Source organism: Lactuca virosa, chromosome 5, assembly GCF_052849685.1.
Source record: "Lactuca virosa cultivar CGN04683 chromosome 5, Lactuca_virosa_CGN04683_v6, whole genome shotgun sequence".
In the NCBI taxonomy this organism is placed as follows: Eukaryota; Viridiplantae; Streptophyta; class Magnoliopsida; order Asterales; family Asteraceae; genus Lactuca; species Lactuca virosa.
Window position 1 is genome coordinate 200,164,810 of NC_136430.1, and position 21,870 is coordinate 200,186,679.

At 33.5% G+C, this 21,870-nt stretch overlaps 1 protein-coding gene across 4 annotated transcripts; it reads right to left on the reverse strand.

Annotated features, from left to right (window-relative positions):
- Positions 1-4,837: 4,837 nt before the first annotated feature.
- LOC145114789 (receptor-like protein kinase HERK 1) lies at positions 4,838-9,027 on the reverse strand. Of its 4 annotated transcripts, XM_079050874.1 has the most exons (8): positions 7,811-9,027; positions 7,309-7,421; positions 7,196-7,213; positions 6,783-7,110; positions 6,126-6,233; positions 5,882-5,982; positions 5,702-5,793; positions 5,298-5,433 (listed from the first exon to the last, which is right to left on the reverse strand). In XM_079050874.1, the coding sequence occupies exons 1-7, from the start codon at positions 8,864-8,866 to the stop codon at positions 5,751-5,753; spliced, it is 1,767 nt and encodes a 588-aa protein (XP_078907000.1). In that variant the 5' UTR covers positions 8,867-9,027; the 3' UTR covers positions 5,298-5,433; positions 5,702-5,750. The 4 variants fall into 4 exon arrangements, with proteins under 4 accessions (XP_078906997.1, XP_078906998.1, XP_078907000.1 ...); XM_079050871.1 differs by lacking the exon at positions 5,702-5,793 and having other exon boundaries at positions 4,838-5,433; positions 7,811-9,018; XM_079050873.1 differs by lacking the exon at positions 5,298-5,433 and having other exon boundaries at positions 5,615-5,793.
- Between the last annotated feature and the right edge of the window lie 12,843 nt (positions 9,028-21,870).

Consider the following 21,870-nt stretch of genomic DNA (forward strand, 5'->3'; position numbering starts at 1 on the left):
AATTTAATTTGTATATGCATAAATGAATATCGTAAAGGCACGTCGTATATGCAAATTGTAAATGGTTGCTGAAGTTTATGACACGCAAATGCGTGTCATCTTTATTTATGATAGGGGCTTTAATGATACGCAATGCGTGTCCTAAATGCGCGTCGTAAGGTTACGACACGCAAATGCATGTCGTCTTCCTTTATGACACGGCCTTCCTTGATACGCATTGTGTGTTGTAAATGAGCGTCGTAAATGCATGTCGTAACTGCGTGTCGTCTATAGACGACGGGCAAAAGCGTGTCATCTCTCGTTATGACAGGGCCTTCCTTGAAACGCATTTGCGCGTCGTCTGAGCGTTTTACGACACACATTGCGCGTCGTAAAAGGCTGTTTTTCTAGTAATGCGGGTATCACCAGTTACGAGTTTTAGAGGAAGATATTCTCAAACAGCCTTCCGAACTCGTTATGCTCACTACGAGTTTGTAGTGATGCCCTTCGGATTAACCAATGCACCCGCAGTGTTTATGGATTTAATGAACAGGGTGTGTCATCCTTACTTAGAAAAATTCATGATAGTATTCATAGATGACATACTTATCTACTCACGCAGTAAGGAGGAACATAGTCAGCACTTACGACAGGTCTTGGAAACATTACGAGTAGAAAAACTTTATGCGAAGTTCTCAAAGTGTGAATTTTGGATTTGGAGAGTAGAATTCATAGGTCACGTGGTCAGTGAAGAGGGAATTCATGTGGACCCTTCCAATATCAAGGCAATCGAGAACTGGTCAGCACCAAGAACGCCTACGAAGATCCGTCAATTCTTAGGCCTTGCTGGCTACTATCGCAGGTTCATACAGAACTTCTCTAGGATCGCTAAACCACTTACCACCCTAACTCAAAAGGGTGTGGCTTACAGCTGGGAAGAGAAACAAGAAAATGCATTCCAAACGCTAAAACAAGCCCTATGCAGCGCACCGATACTGTCCCTTCCAGAAAGGATAGAAGATTTTGTAGTATACTGCGATGCATCCAATCAAGGGCTAAGGTGTGTTCTTATGCAACTGGAAAGGTCATCGCCTATGCCTCAAGACAACTTAAGAAACACGAAGTCAACTACACTACCCACGATCTTGAGCTGGGAGCGGTAGTATTTTCTCTAAAGACGTGGAGGCTCTACATGTATGGTACAAAGAGCACTATTTTCACAGACCACAAAAGCCGGCAACACATATTCGACCAGAAGGAGCTCAACATGAGACAACGACGATGGGTAGAACTACTAAATGACTACGAATGTGAAATTCGTTATCATCCAAGCAAAGCCAATGTAGTAGTTGATGCCCTTAGTCGAAAAGAGTACTCAGGTCGTAGAGTCAAAGAACTGACCATGACCATTCATTCACATCTGTCTACACAAATTAAAGAGGCTTAGCAGGAAGCCTTGAAACCCGAAAATGTGACAGGTGAAGCCATAAGTGGAATGGACAGGAACTTAGAAGTCAAGGGTGACAGAGTTCGTTATCTCATGAACTGAATCTGGACACCGAAGTTTGGTGGATTCAGAGACGTTGTCATGAACGAAGCTCACAAGACACGATACTCCGTTCATCCAGGTTCAGACAAGATGTATCTGGACCTCAAGAAATTATATTGGTGGCCAAACATGAAAGCATAGATTGCTACCTTTGTGGGCAAGTATTGAACTTGTGCCAAGGTTAAGGTAGAATACCAAAAGCCCTCAGGTTTAGTATAGCAAGCAGAAATACTTGAGTGGAAATGGGAGAGGCTTAAAATGGAATTCATAACCAAGTTACCCAAGATAGCAGGTGTTCTCGATACCATTTGGGTGATCGTTGATAGGTTAACCAAATCCACGCACTTCCTACCAATTAAGGAAACTGACAAAATGGAGAAACTGACAAGAACATACATTAGAGAGATTGTACTACTACATGGTGTGACCATATCTATTATCTCCAATAGAGACAGTAGATTCACCTCAAGGTTCTGGCAGTCACTACAAAAATCCCTAGGAACTAGGTTGGACATGAGTACAGCTTACCATCCACAAACCGATGGGCAAAGTGAGAGAACGATTCAAACATTAGAAGACATGCTGAGAGTTTGTGTGATCGACTTTGGTAAAACATGGGATACCCATTTGCCACTGGTCAAATTCTCATAGAACAACAGCTACCATACCAGTATCAAGGTTGCCCCATTCGAAGCCCTTTATGGTCGGAAGTGTAGATCACCTCTATGTTGGGCTGAAGTGGGTGATACGCAACTAGCTAAAGGGCAAGTCCCTGAAAGAACTCTCACTAGTCCATAGATCATCAGGGAAAGGACTGAGAAAATTGTTCAAATTCGAGAACGATTGAAAACCTCTAGAGACAGACAAAAGATCTACACAGATAAAAGACGAAAACCCTTGGAATTCCAGGTTGGTGACCATGTGCTATTGAAGGCCTCACCCTGGAATGGCATGATATGCTTCGGAAAGCATGGAAAACTGAATCCAAGGTACATTGGTCCTTTCGAGATTATCGCAAGAATCGACCCAATAGCTTACAAAATCAAACTACCACAAGAACTTAACAACGTACACCCTACTTTTCACGTGTCCAACTTAAAGAAATGTTTATCTGACGAGACTCTTCGATGTGGTTGAATATGTGGGAAACAAAAAATCGAGGGTTATATAAGCCCAAAAAGCTACATTTGTCGGCACTACGTAGCAGGAAATTGGAAGCCGACAAGGGTTTTCAATTGACGCACCGGAGATGGGTCGGCGGCGACGGTGGTGTGAGTGACGATCGGTGATGGCGGTGGTTAGAAGGTGGTTGGTTGCAACATCTTGGTAATGCGAAGGAAAGGAGTTCAAAGATTATGGAGAAACATATGAAAACCGTTGGCGGTGGGAAATACTGGGAATATACGATTGGGGAAAACGGATGTTAGAAATCTAGAATTCCAAAAGGACGAAAAGGGTCGATGGGTACAAATTAATGTGGTTAAAATCTGAAACGGGTAAAGAGTACTGTTGTAAGACACGATGGGTTTTAATATATGTATATAATGTATTGGTTCATATGGGTTGACTGCAGCTAACAATTCTATTTTGTTTTATTTGTTTCAAGAATTGAAGCCAATGAGAAACTCTGATGTGAGGGATAATTAACGTGGCAATGGTAACAATGTGAAGAAAAGCTGATATGTATGAATTGATCCCCTTCTATTTTTAATAAATGATTGCATTGTTCTTATGTTTCAGTAAATAGATGTCAATTATGTGTCAATCTTAAAACTTAATCTAAACAAGAAGTAAATGTGAAAAATAACAATATACTTTTATTTGTTTGTCTGTTATAACATCCTACATGTATATATTTCCATTTTGTTTTCTTATTAACGAATATGCCCAATAGTTTTCTAATCTTAGCATTTTTAAAGTTTATATAGCAATATGTATATCATTTTTCTATTTTATTAATTTAATAGTTCATTTTTAATAGGATTTAGATCATTCCTTTTGTTCCACTAAGATGCATAGGATGATAACAATGTACGTAATTGATATTGAAATGTCGTGACCTTTCTTTCTTGAGGCATGTTTTCAAATTATTCAACCAAATTATGTATTTATCCTTAACGTGTTTAAAATTTAGTGTTATAAAAACAAATTAAAAAATTTAAATTAGCTTATTGCGTGCTTGATGAATTGAAATTGATTTTTCCAGGATTCTTACGAATTTTTTGTGTTTTTAATTCTAATAATTTTTTAATGTAATCTATTAGTCTATTTCTATTGTAGTTTTGACTTTTGATGAAATAAGTTTTAGATGTAAAAGTATTTTGAATCTCTAGCATTTATTCATCCTTTAAGTTATTTTGTATTTTGGTGTGCAAGAAAATATTAGAAAATGACTTTAATTATCATTTGCTTTGCTTTAATTTAAATGAACATAGTTTTATTTTTGTATTTAAATGAGGTTAGGGCTTTGTTATTTGTGTTTGTCATAACTTTATTGTTTTTGAAATTTTCATATTGGCCTAACAATATATTATTATTTTAGCATAATAAATAAGAAAAAAAATAGTTTAAAAAAAATTAACGCAATGAATGTATTATATATTTGTTGAAAATTAGTTCTCTTAATAATAGTAGGAACGATAATTGTTACTATTTTTTGAAAAAAAAAATCAATTTCACAAGATAGCCTTAAAGTAGCAATGTGCCTTAAACTACATTGCTATATATGACAAGAATGGCTCATGTTATTATTTTTTATTTGATAAAATAAATTTCATTAATTTATGTTCATGATTGATTGTCTATGATTTTTTTTCAATTATTACAATTTAAAATTTCATTTTACAAAATAATCATTTACCATTAAATTAGACATAATGAACATTGTATCTTCAAAACATTTTGCATAATTAATTCAAATAAACATTTATAAAGTTACAAATAAAATATCTAAGTTTCTAAAACAACAAATGTTTATAAATCTATTCTTTATTGTTATTACACCTATTAACAATTAAATAAACATTTATTATGCCTATTGTTGTATCACTCGTGGTTTCCACGGGTATTAACCTAATATATATATATATATATATATATATATATATATATATATATATATATATATATAATCGTCGGAAACATTGGTGAGTGGGTTTTGTGTGGCTACTGATCAGCAAATTTAGCATGCTTGGGCACCGAATACCGCACGGACATAATGTATCTGAGGCACCTATGCCACATCACACCACTGTGCGCGCTTAGGTGGTGAGGCACCCCCTAGCCTTTTTTTTTTTAAATACACCCCGGTTAACAAGTTCACTGTATTTAATTATAATTAATTTATGCCTAATCATAAAGAATATAACCTATTACAATCAATTCATTCAGAATCATAAGAGCATTCTGTATCATAACCTGGATAACCTACATCTTCATGTGTGGGTCTAAACTCAATCCCTTGCACAATAAGGCCTTTAAGCGAGTTCTCACTGTGAAGGGTCAATCGAAGATTTTTGGAATTACTATTAGTGGTAAAAGGGCTTTGAGAATAATTATCTGTGGTAAAAGGCACTCGAAATTCCCATACTTTTACTTCCATCCAACCATCATCTCTTTGTTGTGGAAGGTATATCGTTTGGGGTCTATTCATTGGGTTGTGGGTGCTTTGATAAACCTTTGGTCTGATAATTGGAATTTGAGGCCAAAGTAAATAGATGAACCATGAATCTTTCCTACCGACAAGGTAATCACCAGACTTCACTTTCAAAGGAGGCTCAAATCCAAAATGGTTTTCTTCTAATCTGTAAACAAGGTAAGTTGCATATGTTGTTTCACTTGACAGCCTATCAGTGCTGAAGAATATCCAAAAGCTGCCATGTGGATCAAAAGCCACTTCTTCAAATCTGCCAAAAGATATATATAGTGTTTTAATATAAATGCTAAAGAATAGTTTAAACATACTTGTTCAGAAGGATTTGAAAAGTTGCAGGGGTTCCACGTACTAACAGCCAATATATGTATATGCTTTGTTTTTTTATTAGAGTGCAGGAATTTTTTGACTGTAGACAAACACAATAGATGCCATAGCCATAATTAATGCTTGGTATAACATTTAATACTAATTCCAGTTGATTTTGCAAATGAGCAATCCAATTTCATTGGAGAACAAACCAGAGTCACTAAATCCAAGGTGGTTACAAATCAACATATGATGGATAAATTAGTGGATTCCCAACTCAGTTGATGACCTTTGCTGCTTGCTACTGTGTCCATTACCAAAAAAATATTACCACATGGTGCACAACATAGACATCGCTACAAGAATACAGGCTTGAAGATAGAGGATAAAACCTTGATTCGGGTAAAGACCGCCATCTCCACTCTTCTTTTAGTAAAGCCACTTTTGCTGAGAGCATATAACATATTTCCCTATTTTTTGCACGAGAAACCCACTGTAGTAAAATAAATGTGTAAGTACTTGTTTTGGAACATTGGGTAGAACCATGTTCATAGGCTCCTCAACAACAAAATATAAAAGAACAAATGAACAAACTGCGCTTAAGAATAGAGTAGAGTTCCTTGATTGAGAATATACCACATCACCACTCTCGTTTATTTGTCCATATTCCCATGGCAATTTTTGTTCTGAGTATGTGTGGGTTTGAATATCCTCATCCTCATCCTCTAACACTTGATGATCCACCTATAAAACATAGACATTAGACTTTGATCAACTATGGACAAAAACTCATATTCTCCAAACGTTTTCTATTTGATCCCATGGAATAGCTTTTCCAAAAAGTAGGAAACCATAGGTTCTCTTAAGTTGAAATGTTCTTGCGAAATATTTATATTTTAAGAATGTTTGAAGCATAAAAATAAACAAAAAGAAAAGAGTAAACCGCAGATATGGTCCTGCGGTATCCAGTATGTACTACTACACGGTTTTGTTGTTCTTTTGGTTTGTACATTGACACTGTTATTACTACACCCCCCCCCCCCCTCCCCATCTTCATTAGAGAGAGAGAGAGGAATAAAAAAGAAAAAATAAGTGTATATATCTTAATTTAACAAATATTGTTAAAAGCAAGGAACAACTGCACAACAAAACCTAAACTTTGCAATAAAGGGACTTTTTTCAAAAAAAGATTCCTTTCGGGACCCATGAACACTACATACCAGAAGGGACTATTTCTTTGGTTTACTTTAAAGAAAAAGATATAATTGAATAAAAATGTATTTGTCTCTTTACTCTTTCCACAGGCAGAAACTCGATGCCTTCTACCAACAATGGATCATTGGACTGAAACGTAATTTCAAAATCAACATTTCTGCTGTCGCTATTAAATTGATACAATTCAGCCATCAACCATCCATCTTCTCTCTTATTTGCTAAGTACACAGATGAAGATTTTGTCTCCCCAGCCAATATGTAATTGATTCCCAAATAGTCATTAGTTGTGTACTGATCAGAATGGAACACTAGGTTTAGTGTATATGTGATATGTGATGACAAAAATTGTGTTTTGACGTGTGTTTTGAATTGCCTAGAATATGGTATATCGTAGTTCACTGCAAATCTGCGTGAAGAGACAGCAATGAACACATAAGTATATATTGATGAAATAGGTTAAAAACATAGAAATATAAAGGAGGACAAGTAACCTTGATTTCACTCCTAATCTGCACGAAGAGGCATCAAAGAATACATAAGTATATACTGTTGAAACAGGTAAAAACATAGTAATATAATAAAAAGGAGGACAATAATTAGTAACCTTGATTTTTTTTTATGGTAATAATAATCGGAGGATACAATGCGAACAGGAATCAAACATTCTGCTGCGGATATCATTTCACAATGTTCCCCATCCTTATCTAAGCAAAACCACTGTCCATTAAAAAAGGTCAAGTTAGTTTGGACTTCGGAATTCCAGTGATGCATGTAGGATATACTATAATTAGAGTGCACATATTGTGTCAACATTTAAAAGTAAATGGACTTCCTGTTGGTTACATGTGTAATTAAATAGAGAGCTATGGTGGGTGGATTTTAGTGTATTCAGGTTAAAGGTCATTAACTTGCATCATTGTTGGTGGCCCAGTGGATTGTAGTTATTGAGATGTATACTTTTCAAGCACCATGGTTCTAATTATGTCAAGTTCCTCAAACCAAGCTATAATGTAATTAACATATCATAACTCACTATTTACTATTCATAAAATAAATAAATAAAATCAAAAGCAGAGGTTTATAGACATATTCACATAGCTAATTACCGTTTTCCCTCTGTTAAGAAAGATTCCCTTGGAGAGAAGTAACTTTAGATGCTCTTCGGATCTGTAGACCAAACGAGGTGATGAAGCCTTACTTATCTCTTCATAGTACAGTCGTTTCTGTTCTACATCTTCAAAAATCTCCTGCAAGCGAAGTGCGTTCTCCAGTTTTTCCACAACATGACACATCTTCGGCCGTTCTCCACGGTATTTCTGCAAACATGTATAGGCAATGTCTGAAAATGTTGCCAAAGACCTCTGATCCATGTTTTGCTTCAGACCTTGGAAGATAATTTCATCCAATTTCTTATCTTTGTAGCTTTTTCTCCACATTCGCACTAAACTCTGAAAACTACCATTGCTATTTTCATAGCATACTCTCCCACACAATACTTCAAATAAAACCACACCAAAAGAGAATACGTCTGACTCTTCCGTTAGGATGCTTGTCTCCATATACATCGGATCTATGTAACCAAGGGTACCTACAACATTGGTGACAAGAAGAAAGGTTCGTTGTTGATTAGCGGGTCCTACTTTCGAAAGTCCCATATCAGAAACTTTTGCATTCCAATTCTCATCCAGTAGAATGTTGGAGCTCTTTATATCACGGTGGATGACTCTTTCTTGTGTCTCCTTGGGATGATGAAGGTAGCACAATCCTGTTGCAGCCCCAAGGCATATCTTGAGGCGTTGCCTCCATGTGAGAGTAGTGCTACTTAGATGGCGATCGAGGCTTCCATTAGCTGCATGCTCATAGACAATGATCTTCTCGCCATCCTCGTCACAAAATCCCAAGAGAGAGATGAGGTTTTCATGTGTGTAACCTGAAAGCATCAGGATCTCTTTTAAGAACTCAGGATCGCCTTGCCCATGGCTACGATCTAGACGCTTAAAAGCAACCATGCTTTGCCCCTTAGAGTGAGAGATTTCTCCTTTGTAGACCTTACCAAATCCACCTTCTCCAATGAAGTTCTTGTTATCAAAGGTATCAGTGGCTGACTTTATCTCTTCCAGTTGGATTTTAAGATCCTGGAAGTCTTGTAGGAAGGTCTCCATTATTTGTTGATCAAATACTAACTATAAAATTGAAGTCAAAGTATGCAAGCAATTGCAACCGCTGTATTTGGGAGTCGATTCTTATATACAGCTACTGAAATAGGGACGAGATGCCTTGTTGGTGAGAGAGGTGGTAGTTGCAATTTTCAAAGGGCCTACATATATCCAGCCCCTCTTAGTGCAATTTGATCCCCCAAATCTTATATTCTTTTTCTTTTTCTCTCTCTCTTTTGAATCCACATAACCTGTTTGTTTTAATGCCATAAAGAAACCTACTTCATGATCACTTTGAAAATATGATTGCTTTTTTAAATCTTTTGGGTAAAAAAGCAAATCACAAACTTTTCATTCAGACCATAATCTTGTTGCAGAATCTTTCTTTTTATCTTTAAAGCAACCAACAATGGAGTCCATTAATCATGAATGGCATACTTTTTTTAATTATTGATAAATCTTTTCTCCCAAAACACAATATTGAGTGGTGTCTTCAAATAAATTGACCTCGTAATTGGATTGTGTATCGTTGGGGATCTCATGTTCAAACGTCTGACCTATAGTTTAACGGATTTGAAATTTATTAAAATGGCAATAAAGGATCTCATGCTCAAACGTATGATACTATGATCTAATATTGTTTGTTTTATATTTTAACTTTTATTTTAGATGTTTTAATGATGGATTATTTTAGACAAAATTATGTGCATAGCTAAGTTGAGTTTATTGATTGTTTGGAGAATGAGATCTGGATTTTGAAATTTATATATTGTTAGAAAATTTGGGGTATAGAAAGACTGAATTACAAAAATGGTCAGATTAAAGTATTTTGGTTTTACTCCATTACAAAAATGGTCCCTATTGTTTGCCAAACGTCACAAAGTCAGTCTCTGCTAATTTTTTTTGATGCAAATGGTCTTTGTGGTTTGCAAAACTTGCAAAGTTGGCTCTTTTTACTAACATCGTTACTAAAACACCGTTAGGGACTGAATCTGTAAGGGTATTTTCGTCTTTTCAAATATAAAAGGACTGAATTCGTGACATTTGATAAACCATAAGGACCATGACCTTCACCCTTCTATTTTGCCGAGCGACTTAACCACTTGAGCTAAAGACTCACTTGGTTTTTACCTTCTAAAACTCATTTATATAATAATAAATTGATAAAACATAAACAATAAATAAATTAAAAAAAAAAACATTTTTTACATAATTTTTTTAATAAAACAAAATGTATTTTAGCGTGTTATAAAAGAAATACGTTTACAAAAATTATTTATTTTTATGTACTTATTTTACATAAAATGTTTTTTTTAATAAAACAAAAACACTAAATAAATTACAAAAAATATTTTTTTACATAATTTTTTTTAAATAAAATAAAACGTGTTTTCCGTATTATAAACAAAAATATGTAAATTACAAAAAACATTTTAAATAAAACAAAACGTATTTTTTTTCTAAAACTCATATATACAATAATAAAATCAATAAAACATAAACAATAAATAAAACGTATTTTTATTAAAAAAATTATGTAAAAAAAATGTTTTTTTAATTTATTTATTGTTTATGTTTTATCGATTTATTATTATATAAATGAGTTTTAGAAGGTAAAAACCAAGTGAGCCTTTAGCTCAAGTGGTTAAGTCGCTAGGCAAAATAAAAAGGTGGAGGTCATGAGTTTGATCCCTCTTCCTAGAAATTTAATTGTCTTTTTCTAAGAAATTTCAAAAATGTTCCCTGTGGTTTATCAAATGTCACGAATTCAGTCCCTTTATACTTGAAAATACGAAAATACCCTTACAGATTCAGTCCCTAACGGCGTTTTACTAACGGTGTTAGTAAAAATGGTCAACTTTGCAAGTTTTGCAAACCACAAGGACCGTTTGCATCAAAAAAAATAGCAGGGACTGACTTTGTGACTTTTGGCAAACCACAGGGACCATTTTTGTAATTTTGTCATCTTTAATTAGATAAGACTCCGAATATGAGAGCAAGAACAGAGAATGTGATTGTTATGAATTTCGTATGTACCAGAAAATGAGACCAAAAACCGATTTTATGATCTCTGTCCGAAAACTGTCATATGATAGTTTCTAATTGTCACAAACCATCAAAAACAGTCATAAAAACGGGTAGCTCAACCCCAGCCAAGAGCTCTTCCCCTTGGACCTCGCCAGGGGTTGCCGCCCCTTCAACCCCGCTCCCAGGGGCGTTGCCCCCGGACCCCTGTTCATTTAGGCCTTTAGGGGCTTCGCCCCTAAATAACAGTGTACTTTGAAATTCTAGAGGAGTGCTTACAGGAGAACAATTGTCAAAGTTAAAACTTTTTCAATATCTTCTCAATGTAATGAGATTGAGAAATTGAAATCCCATTGTTTCCTTTTCTAATTGCTATACCAAGAATTACCTCAGCCTCTTCTATGTCTTTCATGTCAAAACTAGATGATAAGAATTTCTTGGTTTTATCAACTTCACCTTGATTAGTACCAAAACTTAACATATCATCAACATATTGACAAATTATAACTCCTTTACCAGAAGAATCAAATTTGCTATAGACATATTTGTCAGTCTAGTTCAATATAAAACCATTAGACAATATCACATCATCAAAATTTTGATGCCATTGTTTTGGTGCTTCTTTCAAACCATATAAGGATTTCTTCAACTTGCACACCTTATGTTCATTACCAGGCATCACAAACCTTTCAGGTTGTTTCATGTAAATTTCCTCATCCAAGTCACCATCCAAGAATGCATTTTCACATCCATTTGGTGAATCACAAGATTATGTATAGCTGCAAGAGCTAACAATAATCTAATAGTAGAAATTCTAGCAACAGGAGCATAAGTATCAAAAAAAAAGTCAATGCCTTCCTTTTGTCTAAAGCCTTGGATAACCAATCTGGCTTTATACTTATCAATTGTGACATCCACCTTCATTTTCATTTTAAGGATCCACTTACTTCCCTATGCTTTGCAACCAGGAGGTAGGTCAGACAATACCCAAGTATTGTTATGCATGATAGAATCAATCTCATCCTGAATTGCTTCTTTCCAGAAATGAACATCCCTTGAAGCCATAGCTTCACTAAAAGTGTTTGGATCCTCCTCGATATTAAAACAATATTGATGTTGACATATAGTCTCGTTCCTTGTTCCTTCAATTAGATAAAGTTGAAAATCAGATCCTAAAGACTTAGCTTTTCTATCTCTTGTGCTTTTCCAAGGTTCAGGTACAAAACTTGCACTACTAGAAACATCTTCATCTTGAGTAGTACTCTTGCTTGAAGATAGATGAATCATTTCCCTTGGTCTAGGTATAGATGTAAATCTTTCTTCATTAAAGATAACATCTCTTGACTCTATCACAGTGTTTATAGACACATAGTCATTAGATTCTAAAACATAGAATCCATATGCTTTGGAATGCTTAACATACCCAATGAAGATACAATCTACACCTCTCTTACTGAATGCTTTCCTTTTGGGTTCAGTGACCCTTGCCAACTGCTCTACAATCCCAAACTTTGAGATAACTCAAATTTGGTACCTTTTTACACCAAAGTTCATAGGAAGTATTATTACTCCTTTTATTTGGAGTTCTGGTTAAGGTGTAACATGTAGTTAACATTTCCTCCCCCAAAACCCTTCAATTAATCCAGAATAGGACAACATGGAATTAACCATTTCTTTCAAAGTCCTATTCTTCCTTTCAGCTACACCATTTTGTTATGGTGTATATGGAGTTGTGGTTTGATGTATTGTTCTAATTGATTCAAAATAAACTGGATCATAATACTCACTACCTCTATCAGTACCCAAGACTTTTATTAATTCAATTTTATGTAGCTCTACTTGTTCTTATAAATTTTAAATTTATCAACAGCTTCATCTTTTGAATATAGCAAATAGACATAAAAATATCTAGACGCGTCATCAATCAAAGTAACAACATACTTTTTGTTTCCAAGGGAGGGTGTTGCATGGAAATCACATAAATCACTATCTATAAGATCCAACACCTTGCTTTCCATAACAACATCTTTGAAAGGTTGTCTAGTGATTTTAGTTAGCATGCATGTTTTACATTTTACATTATTTTGCAAATTAAAAGTAGGAATTAGACTCATTTTAGACATGTATTTTAATCTCTTGTAATGAATGTGTCATAGTCTTATATACATATCCAAATCCCATAAAAGAACCATGTCTTGACAAGATATACTTGTCACTTTCTAATACTTGTTTGTAACCACAAATTTTTAATACAATTTCATAAACGAGATTCTTATGAATCCCCGGAACATATAAAACATTGTTCAAACACAAACATTTCCCAAAAATAAAAGTAAGTAAAACGGATCCTAGGCCCTTGATTGGTTCAGTTGCAACATTTCTTATCTTCAAAACAGATCCATCATCAATTGGTTGAAAGTCCTTGAACCAGTGTATATCTTTGCAAACATGACTTGTTGCTCCCGAATCAACCCACCATGCAACATTATCATCCTGCACATAAATTTTTTCAGAATCATAGAAATATAATTTTGAATATATTTAGAATTCGGTATGAAAACATAAATATGACCTTGTTGCTTTTCTGGATCCTTAGATCCACTTGGACCAACACCATCCTCATTCATCTTATGAAGGAGACAATATTTCTTGAAGTGGCCCTATTTGTTATAGTTCCAGCAAACCACTTTTTCCTTCTTGTTAAAAGACTTGTCATCCTTGCCTTTCAAATTCCTTTTACCATTAGACTTCTTAGGATTCTTTGATCCTTCTCCATCGACCATGTTCATATAAGAGGAACCAACTTGGTTTTTTCCTCTGGGATTGTTATCAATTTCTTGAGTCCTTAGAGACTTTTTCAATGTATAAATGGCTTTCAAGTTGAACCAAAGTTAATTCTTCCTTGTTATGTTTCAGATTTTGTTTAAACTCTTTCTAGGAAGGGGGCAGTTTGTCCATGATGACAGCCACATAAATGGCTTCATCCATTTTCATATTGTGTTGAGCAAACTGTCCTGGGATTCTTAACACTTATTGGTATTGTTCCATAAAAAGCATGGAATCAACCACCTTGTACCACATGAAGTTCCTAACCAGAAATTTCTTACTTGAAGCAACTTATTCCATGTATTTGGATTCAAGGGAATACCATAGTTCTTGTGCAGATTCGACATTTTGATAGATATCAAAAGGAGAGTCATACATACTGTAACATCCTGATTTCCAGGTATAAGATTTATTCCTTAAAAAAAGCTACTTTCCCTTGGAACTCGATGAGTTGATGGTATCAACTCGACATGTTGAAAGGCTTTTGGGATGCACATCTTTTTGGACCAACTCGACGAGTTGGTGAGGAAAACTCGACAAGTTGGCGAGGAAAACTCGACAAGTTGGCGGCTGGGTAAGAAACCCTAAATTTTAGGGTTTGCACCCTATATAATCTCCTTAAGTCCTTGAGGCTGATCTTTTATCAGCCTGCAAACTCTCATATGGGCCTTATGAACATTAATCATCATTTCGTCTCATATTGTGAGCTAGTGTGGTATTTTGGAGCAAAAGAAGGAGAAGATTGAGAGAAGGAAGAAAAGATCTAGCAAGCAAAGCTCTTATCTTCAGTTTGGCACTATTTTGGATTGTTCTAAGTGTTCAAGATCCGATTTTTATCTATCTGTGTAGCTAGATCTTGAGTTTTCTCCCTTTTTCTCCTTATTCTTGGATGTTGCAACGGATGGGCTTCATAAAGTTTGCTATTGGGAATGGAATAAGCAAGGTAATGGAATGAGCCATTCCATTCATTCTTTACCTCTCTTTTTCTAAGTAGATCTGCAAATCCATGAGATGAACTCGACTTGTATCGACCTTGCTCTGTGATTTTATTAACTACTCTGAACATGACTTTGTTAACTTTTTTAACTACTCTAAACAAAGTCGACTTGTGTCGACTTTGTTAACTACTCTGAACATGACTTTTTCTATTACCAAAAACACAAATATTGCATCAGTGTCTATCAAAGATAGTAAAGTCAACCAATGATGGACTTCTCTATTAAGTTTTTTTAGTTCTTTCTGTGCATTAATTTATGTTGTATGCACTCCCTCTAAAACAAGCTTAAATAAGATGAAGGTTTACCAACGTGAATACTTTTAAATTATGTAATAATATGACATGATTTCAAAATATAGTAACAAAGAGGTATACAAAAGGTAACAGTAAGTGAAAGAAATAGAAACAACAAGTATGTTTGCTTGGATGGAATGTAATGAATTGTCATATGATACTTTATATTGTTTTGCTTACCTCTGATCTCATCACATGCATGAGCTTTTGCATGTATAGGATGAGCTACAAAATTATAACATGTATAGGATAAGCTGCAATTTTTGGAAAATTATGCAGAGGTAAATATGTAACCCCACACCAATACTTTTCTTTACCCAAGACCGTAAAGAGTTATATAGATAATAAGAAGAAGAATTTTAATCAACGATTTAACACACTTGAAAACAAGCTGCAGACACTTAAAAGAGAGCGTGTGAACAATGTTTCATAAGACGCCAGTTGTGCGAACAATGAAGATTTTCAAAATGAGCCAATTGGAGATTTACTTGTAAGTATTCCTAACAATCAAGTTCCCACTTTCAATCACTTTCATTATTTCAATCTCCTTGTTATTTATTTCGAAAAATTAAACTACCATTATATATTTGCAGTATAATTCTTGTTATCTTGCTGTTGATACTGCGTCAAACATTACTGCAAAAGGAACGATAACAAACTACAACAAATCTTGTATTACTAAAATATTTTCTTATATTTACATGGAAAACTAGATAAAAAAAAGATAAGAATTGAAACTAGTCATGTGTTAAAATTAACTTCACATACAATTGATACACAACTTTCAAGGGAAATATTCACAAAAATCCAATGTGAAGACAATTTGTTTGATGTGTCTGATTGTTACACCTATATAACTGTGGGTGATTTAGAAATAGTGTTTACAATGGATAAGTTGACTATATAACTGTGGGTGATTTTGAAATAGTGTTTACAATGGATAAGTTGATTGATGCTATAATAACAAGTTATATGATGTAAGTGCTCATTTTACTTTATTTTGTGTATTTAACCAATTTACTAAACTTTTTTATATTTTCTATCTTAATAGGTACTTGTATGAAGAAATAAAGAATGGAGGAAAATAGATCATGGAATCTATTTCATGAGCCCGAGTGCGATCTCTAAAGATGGGCGTATGGAAAACTTTATGAAAGGTGATGAAGCAAGTAGAGTTCTAGCATGTCGGTTGTCCACAAGAAAGGAAAGCCACACCATTTTAAAGCCTTACAATCTCGGGTTAGATTATCCATTTGATTTTGTTTGACTTAATGGGTTAAGTATTTTGGTTATTATTTGGCTAAAATTAGAATATGAAAATAATAGTATGATGAATATAACAGGAATCTACTATGGAATAAATAGCAACATACTTTGTTGATTCGAATTAGGAAAAAGACACTCTTTTTGTTTCACAAGTCTTATTCTATCAAAGTGCATGAAATATCAATGTACTTTGCTCTTTTTTGCATTTAAGCTTCATTTACCACAAATAAGGAGAAGTAAGTTGCTATTTCATGTATTTATGCATTTTTTGGTTAAAATGCAAGAAATAACAAAATACTTTAGTTGATTTTGATATTAAAAAAATAAATAATGTACTCTTTTTATTACATAAATCTTTTTATGTCCCAAGTGTAGGAAATAGCAATGTACTTTGTTGTTTCTTGCATTTAGCTTTCCTACCATCAGTAAATAGAAAATAAGTTACCATTTCTTGTATTTAAGCTTTGTTTAGAATCATTTGTTTTTTATTTGATTTTTTGGTTTATAGTGGCCATTGGATGCTAGCAATACTAGAAAGGCAAACAATAACTTGCTATTACCTTGATTCTCTAAGGCCTCTAGATATTGATACACACTTGAAGCAGATGATTGAAGTGTAAGTAATATAAATTATTGAAACATTAATTTATTTTCTTTGATATAGTCCATCCATATTTTTTGTAGAGCATTGCTTTTGAATGCAAGACAAAGTGGATCAAAGAAAACGATTAATGTCCAGTGGATAAATGTTTTGGTTGGCATAAACTGCAACTTTAATTTCAATTGGATTTGGTTAATATATTATAGTTTTTGACTAATCACTTTATTATGTAATTGTAGTGTCCCTTTTAGCCAGGTTACACGGAATGTGGGTATTATGTTCTAAAGTTCATGAAATCGGTTGTTGACGACGGACTTGAAGTGTTGAATAACGACTTAAGTAAATCTATTAATTAATTAATGGACTTTAATTGTTATAGAATTTTCACGTATATAATTGTTTAATTGTTTTTTTGCTAATATATTAGTTTGTCTCAATTTTAGGGGAAGAATGAATATACAATTGTTGATCTTGATAAGGTGCATGAAGGATGGGCTACTTATATCATAAACTTTCTTTACCGGTTATATGTATTTGACAATTACTTTTTGATGAATTCTGAACACGCTTTTGAATTTGACAATATAGTTTGTGTAATGGATTGTGTTTTGTATATGTATGTTGTTTTATTTTGTATTATTAGACATTAAATGTGTAATTTAGTTTGATTAAGACTTGTATTAAAGATTTGGTAAAAATTTAGAATATATATATATATATATATATATATATATATATTAAAAATGTAAAACCATGACAATACAAATGTATGTCATAAAACTATGTCAAAAATCATGACGTGAAAAATAGTTGTCGTAATTTTAAGTCATAAATGTATGTCAATATTTACAAAATGATATGAATTGCGACATATAAATTCAATCGTAAATTTATGTCGAAAATACATGTCGTGTATGTATGTCTTAATTGTACGTCACAAAGGTATGTCGTAAATTTTATGGCATGCCAAACGCCTGTCATTTTCCTTTATGACATGGCTTTTAACGATGGACATTTGTCTGTCATGCATAAGCATTTACGACAGACAATGTCTGTGAAGGAAAGCCCTTTTTTCTAGTAGTGTATTTTGACTAGCAAAGGAAAATGTCACGAGTGCCATCCTCTGCATAAAATGACTATCTATTAAAATAGGTAAAGCAAAAAAAGGTACTATAAAAATAGAGGGTGGTCCATAAGTTGTCTATATTATATTGAAATTTGTAGAGTCGAAAGTTGTTTAGTGAGAGTTGAAAGCTATATCTTTCGTTAATTGTCTGTATGTGTCGAACGTAGTTGTACTTTCGACATACTATCTATTTACAAGGCATTATATGTTCCATTATGTCACGTTTAGTCCTCCTACTTTTTGTGTGTCTGTTGTATCCTATAAATATTATAAGTACATAGATTTATGGTATCAGTTCGAATATTCAGATAACATTTTTTACTCACTCTGTGTACTCTTCAGACAATATATTGAGTCAATCAGATCTTATTTAAATCTCGCGTCTTACATTACTTATCTGAATCAATTAATAATTTAATCAATTGAGCACACTTCAATTGGTATCAGATCAGGATTCATATCATCGGTTGAAGTTTTTTTGTATTTTTCATCTTTTTTAATCGATTTTTCCGATTCAAAATATTTCGCAGATTGAAACAGAAAACTTGTGTCGATTGATTGATTTGTATCGATTCTACGTTTTGTGTGTTAGATCAAATGATCTCTAATTAATTTTTGGTTGATCTCTCTTTGATTCAGAAATTTTTTTTCTTCAAAATTCGAACATCAATGCCGAACTTGAATATGAATACGATGACTAATTTCTCACATCTGCTTGGATCAGCAACAAAAATTCTAATGTGAATTCCAAAATACTATGAACAATGGGCTGACAGAATGGAGGATTACTTGAATGGTATTGATGAAGATCTGATGAGATCCATCAACAATGGCTCATTTCATCTTTGGATGTTAGTTACTGTTGGAATGTCTGCTACTTCTGAAGACATGATCACACGAGGAAACAAGATGCAGGAAAACGATAAAAAGTGTATGCGTGAATTACTTGGTGCTCTTCTACCGGTAGTTTACAATTATGTTCATGGATGCTTAACTGCAAAGCAAATTTGGGGTACTTTGAAGGAGAAGTATCAATGTAACGAGAAGTCGAAGAAGAGTTTTGTTACTCAATGTGTGTTAGAATTGGGAGATTTTAAGCAGAAAGAAGGTGAATCAATCGAATCATTTTATGATCAATTGAATGAGTTGATATTCAAATATTCTCTATATGGAGTTACACGTTTATCATTAGAGTATAATTTGACATTTCTCATGGGATTGAGAAAAGAATGGAGGAACATAAATATGATGATTAAAACATACGAGAACTTTGATGGTTTTTCACTATCGAATCTTTACAATATCTTGAAGGCTCATGAAATTGAGGTTAAAGATATTGATGAGGAAAATAAATCAAGTTTGGGTGGACCACAGACATTGGTGTCGAAAGTTTCTATGAAGGAAGTTGAATCTGATGAAAAAGCTAAAAATGGCGAAGAAAGATTCTTGTTTAATTTTGATAACGAAGTCGTTGCCTACTATTCAAATAACAAGGTGAAGAAGTTCTTTAAGAAGCCATTTAATCCAAAAATCAAGAATAGTTATGAGGGTAAAGGAGTTATGTCGTCTGGAAAAAGTGTGAATGAGGATTCGAAAGTGGAGAAGAAGGATGTAGAGAGTTTGAATGAGAAGAAAGAATTGAAATTGAAAGGAGACTCAGGTTATAACTATAACTACTATAATGGGTCTAATCATCTGGCAAAAGATTGTATGTTGAAGAAGAAGGAAGAAAAGAAGGAAAGAGTTAAAGACGAAGCTTACTACGTGGAGAGGCTTAAAGAGATTCGATCTTAGACGAAGAACATTTCATTGGTTGCGAGAGGAAATAATGAAGAGGATGGTAGCTATCAAATCTGGTGTTTGGGATCAGATGATGAGGAAATGCGCCATCCAACTCATGGTGTAATGTATGCAAAATTTGAAGAGGATGAAGATGAGAAGGTTGTTTCGAATGAGGAGAATGAAGGAGAAAGGATCTCAGGAAGGTGTTTCATGTCGACAGACTCAACTAAATCACCAATGACTACAAATGTGCGTAATCTTCTTGATTCATTTAAAACTCCTTCATCTTCTTATAATGATGTTTTGTCTGAGTTTGATAATACTTGTGCTTATCTTAATAGCATGTTAATCTCCATGAGTAGTGAAGCAGAAAATCCAAATCCATGTTATATGAAGCTAGAAATAGACTTGAAGAAAAAAAGGGATTAGTGGAGTCTCTAGACTTAAGAATAACGAATCTTTTAATAGACATAGACACACTTAGAATGGACAATATGATGCTTATCAAACAGAGGAACATTTATTGTAATTCAGCAAAACGTTTTTATGGTAAATTAACTGAATTGTATCATTCGACTGATATGTATGATGAACATCATTGGAAGTTACTTCCTTTTCTTTCATATAAAAGAGAACAAATTGATGAAACAACTTATGACTGCGAAATTAAGATAGCTGATTATGATAAGATACCTAATGGTTCGTATGCATATGGTATTGTTAATATGGATGAATGTTTGAATGTTGATGATCTTGTGAAAATTATGAATGGGACATTAACCAAAAATGAACAAGTTAAGATTTTGAACATGACCGAGAAGTGGACACTAAATTCTCAACAAAATTTTGTTGATATTGAAGATAATTCTGATAATATTAGTGAAATTTAGGAAGAAGAATGTGTTGATTGCTCACGACTGTTAGTCATTAATGTCAATTAAATGCCTAAAGGCAATGATAATAATGATTCAATGACAAAGCCAAACAATGATCAATCTTCAACAACTCAAAACTGTGATTTTTGACATAATGTTGTTGTTGAGCACTATGTGAGTAATGATGATGAAATTTCGAATGAGAAACAAATTACACGAGTGGTGGAAGATCAACTTTATGAAGACTCGAAAGAATACACAAAAGTGTTAAAAGAAAAAGGAGCACATTATCTTGAATAAAATGTTGTGGTTTATCCAAGGTTCAAGGATACTGATGATGTTGTGTATCCAACTCAGGTCTTTTTCACAAAAGGAAATGTTGATAAAGTAGCTCCTGAATTGAACAAGTTGGTAAAGGAAGGCAATTCAATTGTAACAGATGACAGATTTTATTCAAATCAATGTACTATCGAAAATGGTTTGAACAAACCATCAAAAGTTTTTTCAATGTAAAAATAAAACAAAACGTGTGTGTACAGTAAAAATAGAAAAGACTGTTGTTGAAAATAAAAAGAAAGAAAAATGTATCGAATCATTGCCTAGTGATCTAAAATATCAAAAGGCAAAAAACACAAATTTTCAAAAGAGAAGTGGAAAAATCAGCATCTGAAAAAGGAATTTCAAAATCAAAAGCACAAAATAAAGTGTATTGGAAAAATGCAAAAGATTTTCACAAAAAAAAAGGTTTTTAAACAAAAATCTCCTGAATTTGAGAAGAAGATTTCACAAAATGCAAAGAATTTTTCTAATAAATCTTTTCAAAATCAAAATAATTTTTGACAAGGTCAAAATCAAGTTCGAAATAAACTTCGATATGGAAAGAACAATTTTCAAAAGCAAAATGGTTTTCAAGGATTTGCTCAAAACCATGCACAAAGGGGTTTTTCTCAAAATCAAAAAGTTTTCAACAAAATTCACATTTTGGTTATCAAAACCAGTATCTAAATCCTTTTCAACATTCATCTCGCAAATCAATTTACACAAGATATTTGAGAAAACAGATATCAAAGGAAAGCAAAATATGCCTTTTAAGCCTAAAAATCCAAACTTTCCAAATATTGATTCGGAGCAAAAGATGAAACTTCATTTGTTAAAGGAAATAATTATATCAATAATTTCAATCATTGGATTGAAGGAAAGGGAAAACAATATCAATGA